We start from the raw sequence: 13,578 nt of genomic DNA on the forward strand, positions 1-13,578 counted from the left end.
TATACATGATAGACAGGTGGCCCACAAAAGGTACTTAGCCTTGCATCACCAGAATCTCATGCACTTTATATTTCTGCCTGGAACCATGCCAAGTCTGTTCTCTAACTAGCCAAAACTCCTTTATTTATAGAAAGTGTGAAAACCTTTCAAGATCTAACTCCCCTCGTGATTTCTGGCATCTAGCCAAAAATATCTCCAATAACTGCGTCTTCTTCTTTCTCTCCTTTATTTCAACCAGATGGCATCACTGCTATCACATTTATTTCTAAAGCTGAACTCTTCACTCAAACCTTTGCTAAAAACTCTACCTTGGACAATTCTGGGCTTGTTCCTCCCTCTCCTCCACCCTCTGATTACTTCATGCTACCTATTAAAATTCTTCGCAATGATGTTTTCCATGCCCTTACTGCCTTAACCTCTCGGAAGGCTTTTGGACCTGATGGGGTCCCTCCTATTGTTCTCCGAAACTGTGCCTCTGTGCTTGCACCTTGCCTAGTCAAACTCTTTTAGCTCTGTCTGTCAACATCTACCTTTCCTTCTTGCTGGAAGTCTGCCTATATTCAGCCTGTTCCTATAAAAGGTGACTGTTATAATCCCTCAGACTACCGTCCTATTGCTTTAATTTCCTGCCTATCTAAAGTTTTTGAATCTATCCTCAACAGGAAGATTCTTAAACATCTCTCACTTCACAACCTTCTACCTGATTGCCAGTATGGGTTCCATCAAGGCCGCTCTACTGGTGATCTTCTGGCTTTCCTTATTGAGTCTTGGTCATCCTCTTTTAGAGATTTTGGTGAAACTTTTGCTGTTGCCTTGGACATATCAAAAGCTTTTGATAGAGTCTGGCACAAAGCTTTGATTTCCTAATTACACTCCTACGGTTTCTATCCTTCTCTCTGTAACTTCATCTCAAGTTCCCTTTCTGACCGTTCAATTGCTGCTGTGTTAGACGGTCACTGTTCTTCTCCTAAATCTATTAACAGTGGTGTTCCTCAGGGTTCTGTCCTGTCACCCACACTCTTCTTATTATTCATTAATGATCTAAACCAAACTTCTTGTCCTATCCACTCCTACGCTGATGATACCACCCTGCACTTTCCCACGTCTTTTCATAGACATCCAACCCTTCAGGAGGTAAACATTTCATGCAGGGAAGCCACAGAACACTTGACTTCTGATCTTTCTAAAATTTCTGATTGGGGCAGAGCAAACTTGGTATTGTTCAATGCCTCAAAAACTCAATTCCTCCATCTATCAACTCAACACAACCTTCCAGACAACTATCCCCTCTTCTTCAGTGACACTCAACTGTCCCCCTCTTCTACACTGAACATCCTCGGTCTGACCTTTACTTATAATCTGAACTGGAAACTTCACATCTCTTCTCTAGCTAAAACAGCTTCTGTGAAGTTAGGCATTCTGAGACGTATCTGCCTGTTTTTCTCACCTCCCTCCCTACTGCTAACTCTGTACAAGGGCCTTATCTGTCCATGTATGGAGTATGCTTCACATGTCCAGGGGGTTTCCACTCATACTGCTCTTCTAGACAGGATGGAATCATCAGCTTTTCGTCTCATCAACTCCTCTCCTCTAACTGACTGTCTTCAGCCTCTCTCTTACCGCCGCAATGTTGCATATCTAGCTATCTTCTACCGCTATTTTCATGCTAACTGCTCTTCTGATCTTGCTAACTGCATGCCTCCCCTCCTCCCACGGCCTCGCTTTACAAGACTTTCTTCTTTCTCTCACCCCTATTTTGTCCACCTCTCTAATGCGAGAGTTAACCAGTATTCTCAATCATTCATCCCTTTCTCTGGTAAAATCTGGAACTACCTCCCTGCTTCTGTATTTCCACCTTCCTATGACTTGAATTCCTTCAAGAGGGAGATTTCAAGACAGTTATCCATCAATTTTTAACTACTGCTTTGACCCTTTTATGGGACTGGCATTTCAGTGGGCATTTTTTTTTATTGGATTTTTTGTTGCCCTTGGCCAGTGTCCCTCCTATGTAAAAATAAATAAATAAATAAATAAATAATGCCAGATGTGCAGAAGCTAGGAAGAGAAAGGATATAGCTTGGAAGAAACTGAAGAAACAAAAGAAATGAAAATAATAGAGAGCAGTATAAGGAGGCAAGGAATCAGTATGTTAGAATAAGAAGAGAAGAGAAGAAACAATTTGAAAAGGATGTGGTAAAGAAATGTGAAAAAAAAGCCTAAGCTTTCTTACAGATATATCAGTGGGAAGATGACAAGCAGAGAGATCATTAACAAGATAGTGAAGGAAGGAAGGATATATCAAACAGCAGAAGAGATGAGTGAAATTATGAATGAGAGTTTTAGGTCTGTGTTCAACGTGAAAGCGGGTTTTACAGAACCAAACAAGGAGGTGAGGCAGGGGATGGTCACTGGAAGTCTTGGTGCAAATACATGAAATTGCCAAATTGCTAGAGAAGTTGGATGTCAGGAAAGCAATGGAGCCTGATGGAGTGTCAGGTTGGACACTAAAGGAATGTAGAGAACAAGTGGTGGAGCCAATCTGGGATGTGATTAACAGCTCACTGATAGAGGGAAGAGTACCAAGAGAGTGTAAGAGAGCAAATATAGTGTCAATACACAAAGGAGGAAAGAGGACTGAGCCACTAAATTATAGACCAGTATTGCTAACTAGCATTGTGGGCAAGATCTGTGAAATGGTGATCAAGGAAAAGAGGGTTAAATATTTGGAAGAGAACAAAGTTATAACAAATAGTCAATTTGGTTTTAGAAAAGGAAGGTCATGTGTGACAAATTTACTAAGTTTCTATACAAGAGTAATAGATGAAATACAAAACAGAGATGCAGTGTACTTGGACATCAAAAAAGCTTTTGATAAAGTTCTATATGAAAGACTATTGTGGAAGATGGAACATATAGGAGGACTGAGAGGTATAATGCTAAAATGGATGAGAGACTACTTAAAAGGATAGAGAAATGATAACTGTGATCAGGGACACCTGTTCAAGTTGGAGTAATGTAACAAGCAGAGTACCACAGGGGTCAGTGTTAGCACACATTATGTTCCAAATATACATCAATGATATGCAGGAGGGTTTGACCAGTTATATTAATTTGTTTGCTGATGATGCAAAATTGTTAAGAGTAATAAAGAGCCATGTTGATTATATAGAGTTGCAAAGAGATACTGACAAGATTTATGGGTGGAGCAAGAAGTGGAAGTTGGAATTCAGTGCTAAGAAATGCCATGTGATGGAAATGGGAAAGAGTAAAAGACCTGCATGTTACCATAAAATGGGGGAGGAAGTAATAATGAGCAAGGAAGAAAAGACCTGAGAGTGGTTTGTCAAGATACCCTGACCCCATATAAATGAGATATTTGGCTCGACGTACAGGATGTTAACAAATATTAGGGTGGCATTTAATTTCATGGATAAGACTATGATGAAAAAAATTATAGCCACTATGTTACATCCCAGACTGGAATATGCAGCAGTGGTGTGGTCTCCACATATGAAGAAAGACATAAAGAAGTTGGAAAGAATTCAGAGGGCAGCTACAAGGATGGTACCAGAGCTGAAAGACCTAATGTACAAAGACAGGTTGAAGGAAATAGGGCTGCCAACTTTGCAAGTTAGAAGAGAAAGAGGAGATCTAATAACAATGTATGAAATAGTTAACTGCACTGTGAAGATAGACAAGCAGGATATGGTGTTGCTGGAAGAAGATGAAGCTGGATGGGCGATAGGGCACTCAAAGAAGATCAGGAAGAGTCAGTGTTTGAGGGACATCAAGAAGTACAGTTTTCCACATAGAACTGTGGATATCTGGAATGGTCTAAATGAGGAGGTTGTTACAGCACCAAACATGCACAAATTTAAGGAAATGCTGGATAAATATAGATATGGAGACAGGACACTATGACCCTAGCCTGAACCCTGTATTATACAACTAGATAAATACACACACACACACACACACATACACACACACACACACAGGGAGAGAGAGAGAGAGAGAGAGAGAGAGAGAGAGAGAGAGAGAGAGAGAGAGAGAGAGAGAGAGAGAGAGAGTAGGGAGGAGGAAGGAAGAGGAGGGTAAGAGGGCAAGGAATGAACTATGAATGGGGAACTGTACCCCCCATACTGTCTCCCCTCCTTTGGTAAAGAGAGAGAGAGAGAGAGAATGTAGGGAGGGGGGAGGGAAAGGAGGGTAAGAGGGCAAGGAATGAACCAGTGAGGAGAGAACTGTACTCCCTGTACAGTCTCCCCTCTTTTATGGAGAGGTATGGGATCATGAGAAGGATTGGGGGGATATGGAAGATAAGGGAAGGACCATAGTGGGGGAAACTGTGATGTAAGGCTCTGCCAGTGAGACTTCCTCATTCTGGATAGAGGGTGGGGCATGATGTAGCTCATTTACGTGATTGGTGGAACAGGGATGGTGGGAGGAGTAATAGAATCTCAAGGACAATATATGGAGTCTGTAGCTAAAAACCAAGACAGGATACAGGATCACTCAGCAACAACTATCTGTAGCTAAAAACCAAGACAGGATACATGTTCACTCAGCAACAACTAAAACAGAATGTAATTATGATGTCTACATAGGCATCATCATATATTCTACTAGTGCTTCATGATGCCTATGTAGGCATCATTATATTGAAAGGGTTAAACATCTATCATTTCACAACCTTCTATCTGATCACCAGTATGGGTTCTGTCAAGGCTGCTCTACTGGTGATCTGGCTTTCGTTACTGAGTCTTGGTCATCCTCTTGTAGAAATTTTGGTGAAACTTTTGCTGTTGCCTTAGACATATCAAAAGCTTTTGATAGAGTCTGGCACAAAGCTTTGATTTTCAAACAATCCTCATACGGTTTCCATCCTTCTCTCTGTAACTTCATCTCAGGTTTCCTTTCCAACTGTTCTATTGCTGCTGTGGTAGACAGTCACTGTTCTTCTAAATCTGTTAACAGTGGTGTTCCTCAGGGTTCTGTCCTGTCACCCACTCTCTTATTATTCATCAATGATCTAAACCAAACTTCTTGTCCTATCCATTCCTATGCTGATGATAGCACCCTGCACTTTTCCACGTCTTTTCATAGACATCCAACTCTTCAGGAAGTAAACTCTATAAAATTTCTGATTGGGGCAGAGCAAAATTAGTATTCTTCAGTGCCTCAAAAACTCATTTCCTCAATCTATCATCTTGACACAACCTTCCCCTCTTCTTCTGTGATACTCAACTGTCCTCTTCTACACTGAACATTTTCAGTCTGTCCTTTACTTATAATCTAAACTGGAATCTTCACATCTCATCTCTAGCTAAAACAGTTTCTATGAAGTTAGGCATTCTGAGTCATTTCTGCCAGTTTTACTCACTCCACCAGCTGCTAACTCTCTACAGGGGCCTTATCCCTCCATGTATGGAATATGCTTCACATGTATGGTGGGGTTCCATTCATACTGCTCTTTTAGACAGGGTGGAATCAAAAGCTTTTCATCTTATCAACTCCTTTCCTGTAACTGAATATCTTTAGCCTCTTTCTCATTGCTGAAATGTTGCATCTCTTGCTATCTTCTACCACTATTTTCATGCCAACTGCTCCTGTGATCTTGGTAACTGCATGCCTCCCCTTCTCCCATGGTCTCGCTGAACAAGTCTCCTCTTTCTCTCATCCCTATTCTATTCACAAGAGTTAACCAGTATTTTCAGTTATTCATCCCTTCCTCTGGTAAATTTTGGAACTCCCTGCCTGCTTTTGTATTTCCACCTTCCTATGACTTGAGCTCTTTCAAGAGGGAAGTTACAAGACATTTATCCTGTAATTTCTAACTGCTGCTCTTGAATCTGTTCGGGGGATGTTCACCTCAGTGTGCTTTTATTTTCTTAATTGTAGTTTTGTTGCCCTTTCCCGGTGCCTTTGCTACATATAAAAAAAAAAAAAAAACTATTTAAATCTTTTAGACACATCAGGAAGTATATTAGAGGTGTCAAGGTGTAAACCTTGGTAAATCTGGAAAAATGTCTTATTCAGGATGGCTCTAGAATTAAGGATACCAAAGTAGTAACCTGTGTATACAACACCAATGCCTGACATGCAAAACACAGGTGTCATAAATATGACATAAATGCTATATGGGTTAAAAAGCATGCCAACATCAGTGAAATTTCATCAGATGTTTGAGAATAGATTAGTCATCATTGTATAGAATATAAAAGAAAAAGGATACAAAGATAGTATATGGTAGGACAGAGGACACCAACCCTTACTTCTGGTGAAATCAACTGTGATAGCAGTATGCCATAAAAAATATAGTTAAAAAATAAGTTTTCCTTCCAAAAGGATCTTATGATTATTTTTTTATTTTATATAATATTTTCATACTACGATGGATAAGGATCATTTTGTGGAAATTAGAGGATTTGGAGTTTGATAAAACAAGGCTTAGCATTTGTGCTTTATGTCTAAAAGTACCAGTTGCACTCTTTCTTTTCCAGACCTGAAATAGAAGTTATCTATGGATTATCATATTTGAAAATATCAGTTCTTCACTTACACCCTTAAGATTTCATCTTACATATCATTCAGTTTTCAAATTAGTAGACAATACTACCCATAAGAGGAGTAGTGATATTAACCGAATTTGTGTGTTGAGAATTATATTATTCATGAACAATGTTATAAGTTTTGGTCCAAGATTATTTAATAGTTTGCCTCTTATTTGAAATTTCACCTTACAGCCACAAACTTATTTAGATACAAACAAGTAATCAGGAAGTATATATATATTTCTTTACAAAATGTATATTTGTTTCAAGTTAAGATTATAGTTCATTTTTATTTATTTTTTTATTGATACACCATTCTTCATGCTGAGGATTGTACAGGTTAAAGGAGATATTTTGGGTACCCCCTATCCAAAAACCCACCTAACTGTCTAAGTTAAGATCTTACATTTACTGTACAAATGTCACTGTCACTCATGAGGCTGAGCCTCTACCATGTATCAAAGCTTCAATGTCACACACGAGGCCTAACCACTGCTATACTTTGTTGATGTGTCACAGTCACTCATAGGCCGAACTTCTAATATCTATGTCCTTATCATTGTCATGCATTTCACTAAACCACTGGTTCACTAACACTTTGAATTTCTGGCTTCCACTTGCTGCAACACTAAGATTGTTTGGGCACTTGTCCGAGGCCAGAAATTTATTCTACCACTGCACATACTTTTACTTGAACTGTATTTGGTGGTGGGTGGAGTGAGACTATGGAGTAGCCAGGGCCAAGGGTGCTGTGGAGACGGCTCTAGTTAGCACCTCAGCGTGGCGTGGTGGCAAGTGGAGTTCCTGCAGGTGGGGTGTCTGTTGCTCCTGCATCTTGTATATGGTTCTGAGGCATGCCACATCCCTGCAGTGCTGCAGGCTGTGCAGGCTGTGGGCCTGATGCTCGGGAAGGCCATCCTTTACCAGTTGTTCTGCCCTCCACTGAATCTTGTCCAGGACAGCGAGGTGGGAGGGCACCAGTCTGCCCCAGGCAAAGCAGGAGAACTCGAGAGAGAAGGAAATCTCTGTTTTGTACAGCAGCTCCCGTCCTCTTCTGTCCAGGAGTCCAGACATCCTTCTGAGGCAGGCCAGCTTCCCTGCTGCTGACCTTGCGAGCTGAGTTATGTGTGCCTGGTAAGTCAGCTTGCTGTCAAGTGTGACTCCCAGGATCTACAGCTCCTGGTGAGGTGTCAGTTGCACCCTATTGAGAGTGGGGCGGATGTCATGTGCCAACCTGGACACCACGAGCAGCTGTGTTTTTTGGGGGGCAAAGGTGACTTGCCATCTGCGTCCCCAGTTCTCCAGGTGGCGTAGTGTGGTGTTCAAGCGGGCCATCATCTCGTGTTCTTTCCCTGGTAAGAAGGGCAGCAACAAGGTGATGTCATCAGCATATGCGCAGGCACTCGGAACGAGGTTATATATTGACATACTCGTTCCGGAGTAATGGGCCCAACATGCTGCCCTGTGGTATACCTGTGCCTATTTTCACTGGGGAAGACTGCTGCCTGTTGTGGACTATCCGTACTTCCTGCTCATGCAGGTAGTCACACAGCAGCTCCAGCAGGGTGCCACCCTATCTGACTGCATGTAATCACTCCACCAGGCCAGCATGTCACACATAGTCAAAGACACTGGCGATATGTAGTGCCAGGACAGCCATGGGCCTGCCCTGGTCTAGGGCGCCACTTCACTCATTTGACAGCAGAAGGGTGAGGTCTGCTGCCGAATGAGCCTTTCTGAACCCGAACTGCCTGGCGCTGAGAAGATGCTGACTGTCAAGGTGGGATGTGAAGCGCCTTGCTAGGATGCCTTCCAGCATCTTCCCCACCACTGACAGCAGGGAGATGGGGTGATAGTTTGCTGCCTCCAATCTGCTGCCCTTCTTGTGTACTGGCACCACATGGCTGGTCTTCCAGATTCTCAGCCACCTTTCTTGGTGCAAGATGGCCTCAAATAACCTGGAGAGAGGGTGTGCCAGCACTCCAGAGCACCTTCTTCTTCTTCTTCTTCTTCTTCTTCTTCTTCTGCTTCTGCTTCTTCTTCTTCTTCTTCTTCTTCTTCTTCTTCTTCTTCTTCTTCTTCTTCTTCTTCTTCTTCTTCTTCTTCTTCTTCTTCTTCTTCTTCTTCTTCTTCTTCTATTATTGTTATTGTTTTTTCATTATTTTCATTATTATTATTATTATTATTATTATTATTATTATTATTATTATTATTATTATTATTATTATCATTATTATTATTATTATTATTGTTGTTATTATTATTATTATTATTATTATTATCAACATTATTGTTATTATGAAAATGGTTGCTTATTTTAATTATATTATTAATATTCATTATTATTATAAATTATTATCGTTATTATCATTGATATTAAATCGTATTAAATCAAATCAAAATCATAATCATGATATTTTTCACTTTCATTTTATGATTGTCATTAGTATTGTTGCTGAAGTTGTTTGTTTTTTTACATGTAAAAGAATAATTGTCTGTTATGGTTAGTCTTGCCACACACACTATAATATAAACTTTACTTACCTACTTTAAAAGAAATTTGATATTTAGTTTGAAAAATTATTTTCAAGAAAACATTTATAACCTATCCACTGACAGCCTGCTGATGGCTATATCCGACACCAACTTCTCCCCTTATTGTATAGAAGCCAAAAGGTTTCAAATTGGACATGTGGTAGCTCTCTCTCTCTCTCTCTCTCTCTCTCTCTCTCTCTCTCTCTCTCTCTCTCTCTCTCTCTCTCTCTCTCTCTCTCTCTCTCTCTCTCTCTCTCTCTCTCTCTGTCTCTGTCTTGTTTGATTCAAGCCACACCCAGCCACAACCATAGTGAATTTGGCACACAAGGTGGCAGGAAGGCAAAAGTTACATACATGTATATTCCTCACATCACCATGGTTAAATTACTCTCTCTATGAACTTCAAATCAGTTGCAAATGCAAGAGGAAGGATAGATGAGTGCATTAGTGTAAAGTTCTGTCTGATAGGTGCATGTAGAACTGCACAATTAAGAGGTAAAAAAAAAAGTTGGATAAAAAGTGAAAAATAGCAGCTCACCCACTCTTCCCATGTGCCATGGTGATGAAATCCCCAGAAAGCAAATGGAGACAAGGTATTCCTACCCAAAATGCTATCTGCCCTTTTATATAGCCCCTTGTTTTGAGGTGTACCACACCTCATTGCAGTTCTAAATGAGTGAAAAAGACACTAAGTAGACTATCAAAAACACCATATATCTTACATATTATTACCAAGACAGTAATGAAAATGACAGTAAGATTGACAGATGCAACAGTGAAAGCAAAAGTATGGCATAAGTTTACACATATAGAAGTAATGTCTATTTAGTTATTTCTGTAAATTTTACAGCTATGCATATATGTAGATACAATCATACTGCTTACAAACAACACTAAAACAAGAATGATAGTGTCAGAGTGGTGCACAAGATTAGGGAGGTTGGTGGCTAGGCCACAAGACATACCATAGTGCCCTCCACAACCATTCCCTATAGAGGGAAAAGTAAGCCGAAATGAGTGCTATTATATGAGGCATCTCACATTAGAAGGGCCACTCATATCACCCCAGCCAAAACTGAGATAACTGTGTTTAGCACTTTATTGTCTTAACTTTCACCCAGGAGCAGATGAGTTTCCCATCTGAAAGATTGAAAATCTATACAAGGAGAGAATAATTTTGATGTCTAGTCAATCATCAATGCAAGTGTAACACTGCTGAACAATATTCTGTGTTAGAAAGCTGTCCATCCAGGATGAGTAACTGTTATAATTCAGAAAATTTTCTCAGGCAAATTCCATATGAGATGGGAGGCTCACTCCAGTGCAGGGAGGGCATCAACCAATCAGAACCCTCCCCTTTGGCAACATGACACTCTCAGCCAATGGGAGGCCAGTTGCATTCACCTGCCATTAATTCCTTTTGTTTTGGTGTCTTGGCTGAGACACAGAGAGGATGCTTCCGCCTTTTCTACTGTGTATTTGTGTATTAGAGTGCTACAGTCACTAGACTTTCTGAAACCATAACACAGTTTGAAAAAAAAATATGCAAAAATTAGGTAGTGAATATCTTGATCTTGAACATTTTTTGAGACTGTCATGATTTTCATTGTATGCTGGTTATTTTGAGATCAAGTTAATTGTCATAGCACTATAAGAAAGTTATGGTTGTCAGAAGTTTGCCAAACTTTGATTGCATTTTTTTCACTTTCTTAATTTTGGCATGAGAGGCCCTTTTAATTTGTGATACCTCATATCTTTTCCTCTATGTTTAAGATAACTTCCAAGTGATTAATGGAATAAAACTGATAGGGGCTCAAGATTGAGGTGAAAAAAGCTTCAAATAGCATGGGGTTATATGAGGCAACAGAAATGGTTTTACCTTTTAATCATCTGTTCTTTCATCATTTTTTGTATTTTAGATCATGCCTTGGATATATATATATATATATATATATATATATATATATATATATATATATATATATATATATATATATATATATATATATATATATATATATAACATTCTTATGAACAGATTTTGTTGTGACAAATATACCAATTAGGAAATATATATATATATATATATATATATATATATATATATATATATATATATATATATATATATATATATATATATATATATATATATATATATATATATATATATATATATATATATATATATTTTTTTTTTTTTTTTTTTTTTTTTCCTAATTGGTATATTTGTCACAACAAAATCTGGGACACTGGATAACTAATCTTCACTTTTATGAAACTTAAAATGTATTTAAGGGTGTAATGCAAGTTTCTGCAAATACTGAAAGAGGTGAAAGAACGTGTAATTCTAAGTAGAAAATGTTTTATACACACATGCATTTTAAGGCTTTGTTTACCTGTCTGAGGAGTTGAAAATGTATGGGACTCGTTGGTGTGCTCTGTGTGTAGCTATGAGGTGATGGACAGATGGTTGCACTATCACAGCCTTGGTGGTGCCACTTGGTCAAATTACGACTGGTTTAATCTTATTTTTTGCAAGCTGTGGAATATTACAATATCTCAACAGTATTATAACAAGACAAATGGTATTAAAAAGCATATAATTTACCAATAAGCATTACATGACAACATTATTGCGATGATTAAAAGTACTCCTTTAGAATGCTATGTGGCATCATCGAAGCGAGGGAGGAGGGGGGAGCAAGTCCAAGCAACATTGAAAACAGCTGAGTGATTGATGCCATGTAGCATTTTACAGGAGTGATTTTAATCACCAAGAAATTGTCATGTAATGCTTATCGGTAAATTATCGTATTTGATGGCTCATAAGATGCACCTTTTCTCCAAAAAGAAAGTCCCAGAAAATGAGCCTGCATCCTATGAGGCCAAGGTTCAGCATTGATGCAGTGGTTGGTGGTAAGTCTATGGCAACAGAGGCTCTAAAATCAAACCCCAGACATCTTTGCACATGTAAACAAAGTGATGATTGGCACTGCACCAGAAAACAACTCTTTCTTTCAAGGTAACAATTTATAATAGGTCATATCGGTAATTCACATAGAATGACACCAGTCAGGAAGAATTTGCTCAGGTGACCATGCACCATGCATTGCATGTACCAAAACAAACATGCAATTGTTACGCAAGCTTCATTGCATTCTTTAGTGTGATACCGTTACTCCTTGAGGTAAGACACACTTTCATACAATTAAAATTGCACCTATCTTTTAACATTCTTATGAACAAACTTTATTTCCCCTGTAGTCTCTCACAGTCACTGCCAGGTACATGTTTACATCTCACAACAGGATTGGTATGTAGGCTACTAGCAAATATTAAAGTTTTTAAATGCAAAATATTGAGATCTAATAATGATCTAAATGCAAGTGAAAGTCTTCAAATGTCAGGTGAAATCCTTCACTTCATATTCAGAGCTGAAATCCACTAATTTATCTATTTTTCATTTCAATGTCTGCCAAAACTGGGTGCATCTTATGAGCCCATGTGTCTTATGAGCCATCAAATACGGTGCATGCTTTTCTAATATCATTTGTCTTGTTATAAGATACTGTAATATTCCACACCTTGCAAAAAATAAGATTAAACCATTTGTAATTTAACCAAGTGGCACCTCCAAGGCTGCAACAATGCAACCATCTGTCCATCACCTCATAGCTACATGCAGAGCACACCTACAACTCCCATACATTTTCAACTCCTCTAATGGGTAAACAAAGCCTTAAAGTGCATATGTGTATAGAACATTTTCTACTTAGAATTATGCCTTTCTTTCACCTCTTTCAGTATTTGCAGAAACTCGCATTACACCCTGTATGCACTAATATGGCCTAGAAATCATACACTTCAAATTGGTTTCTCACTCATCTGGCATCTCTTTTTCAGTATTCAACTATCAATGAGAAGGCCATTGGAACATACTCCTACAAATACCGGGATGGGGATTTGGTACTTCCCACCCTTTGCATGGCACAGTATGCTGGTGGATATGTTTCCCCCAACAATAACACTTTTATGTTGAATGACACCATTGCAAAATGTAAGTAGATGTATTAATTCAGCCACAGTTTTTGTTTTCATGATCTAATCACACATTACTCCCCCATTTATTTATGATTTCACCATTCATGGATTGGTAGATTCGCGGATTTTTTTTCCCTCTGTGGCAATTAGAGACGTCGCAGTGAGGTTGGTAGATACCTATCAGCGCCAGCATTTTTAATTGTCTCCGATTTCCTGGGGCAAAGGGGTGTCTTAGCTAAATTTGAAATCGATGTGCAGGAAAAGTACAGCATGAATTGCTGCACAAGTGTATCTAAAATTAAAAACATAACCCTTAATATTAATATTCATACTTACTGGTGTATGATAAGGCTTTGTTAATTGAATTATAAGATAAAACTAAAAATAGGTAATGATTTTTTTTTTAAGTAAGTATGAACAGTAAAAATAAAAGGATGTTGATTTC

General features: G+C 38.8%; 1 protein-coding gene across 8 annotated transcripts in view; it reads left to right on the forward strand.

The window, feature by feature from the left end:
- Nucleotides 1-13,578, forward strand: part of LOC135103715 (mucolipin-3-like) — a 374,712-nt gene that overhangs the window by 120,448 nt on the left and 240,686 nt on the right. For all 8 annotated transcript variants that reach the window (XM_064010341.1, XM_064010342.1, XM_064010338.1 and 5 more), the window contains exon 5: nt 12,996-13,149. In XM_064010341.1, coding sequence (XP_063866411.1) covers nt 12,996-13,149 — 154 coding nt within the window. The remainder of the gene's footprint in view (nt 1-12,995; nt 13,150-13,578) is intronic.

This window comes from Scylla paramamosain, chromosome 9, assembly GCF_035594125.1.
Source record: "Scylla paramamosain isolate STU-SP2022 chromosome 9, ASM3559412v1, whole genome shotgun sequence".
Lineage (NCBI taxonomy): Eukaryota > Metazoa > Arthropoda > Malacostraca > Decapoda > Portunidae > Scylla > Scylla paramamosain.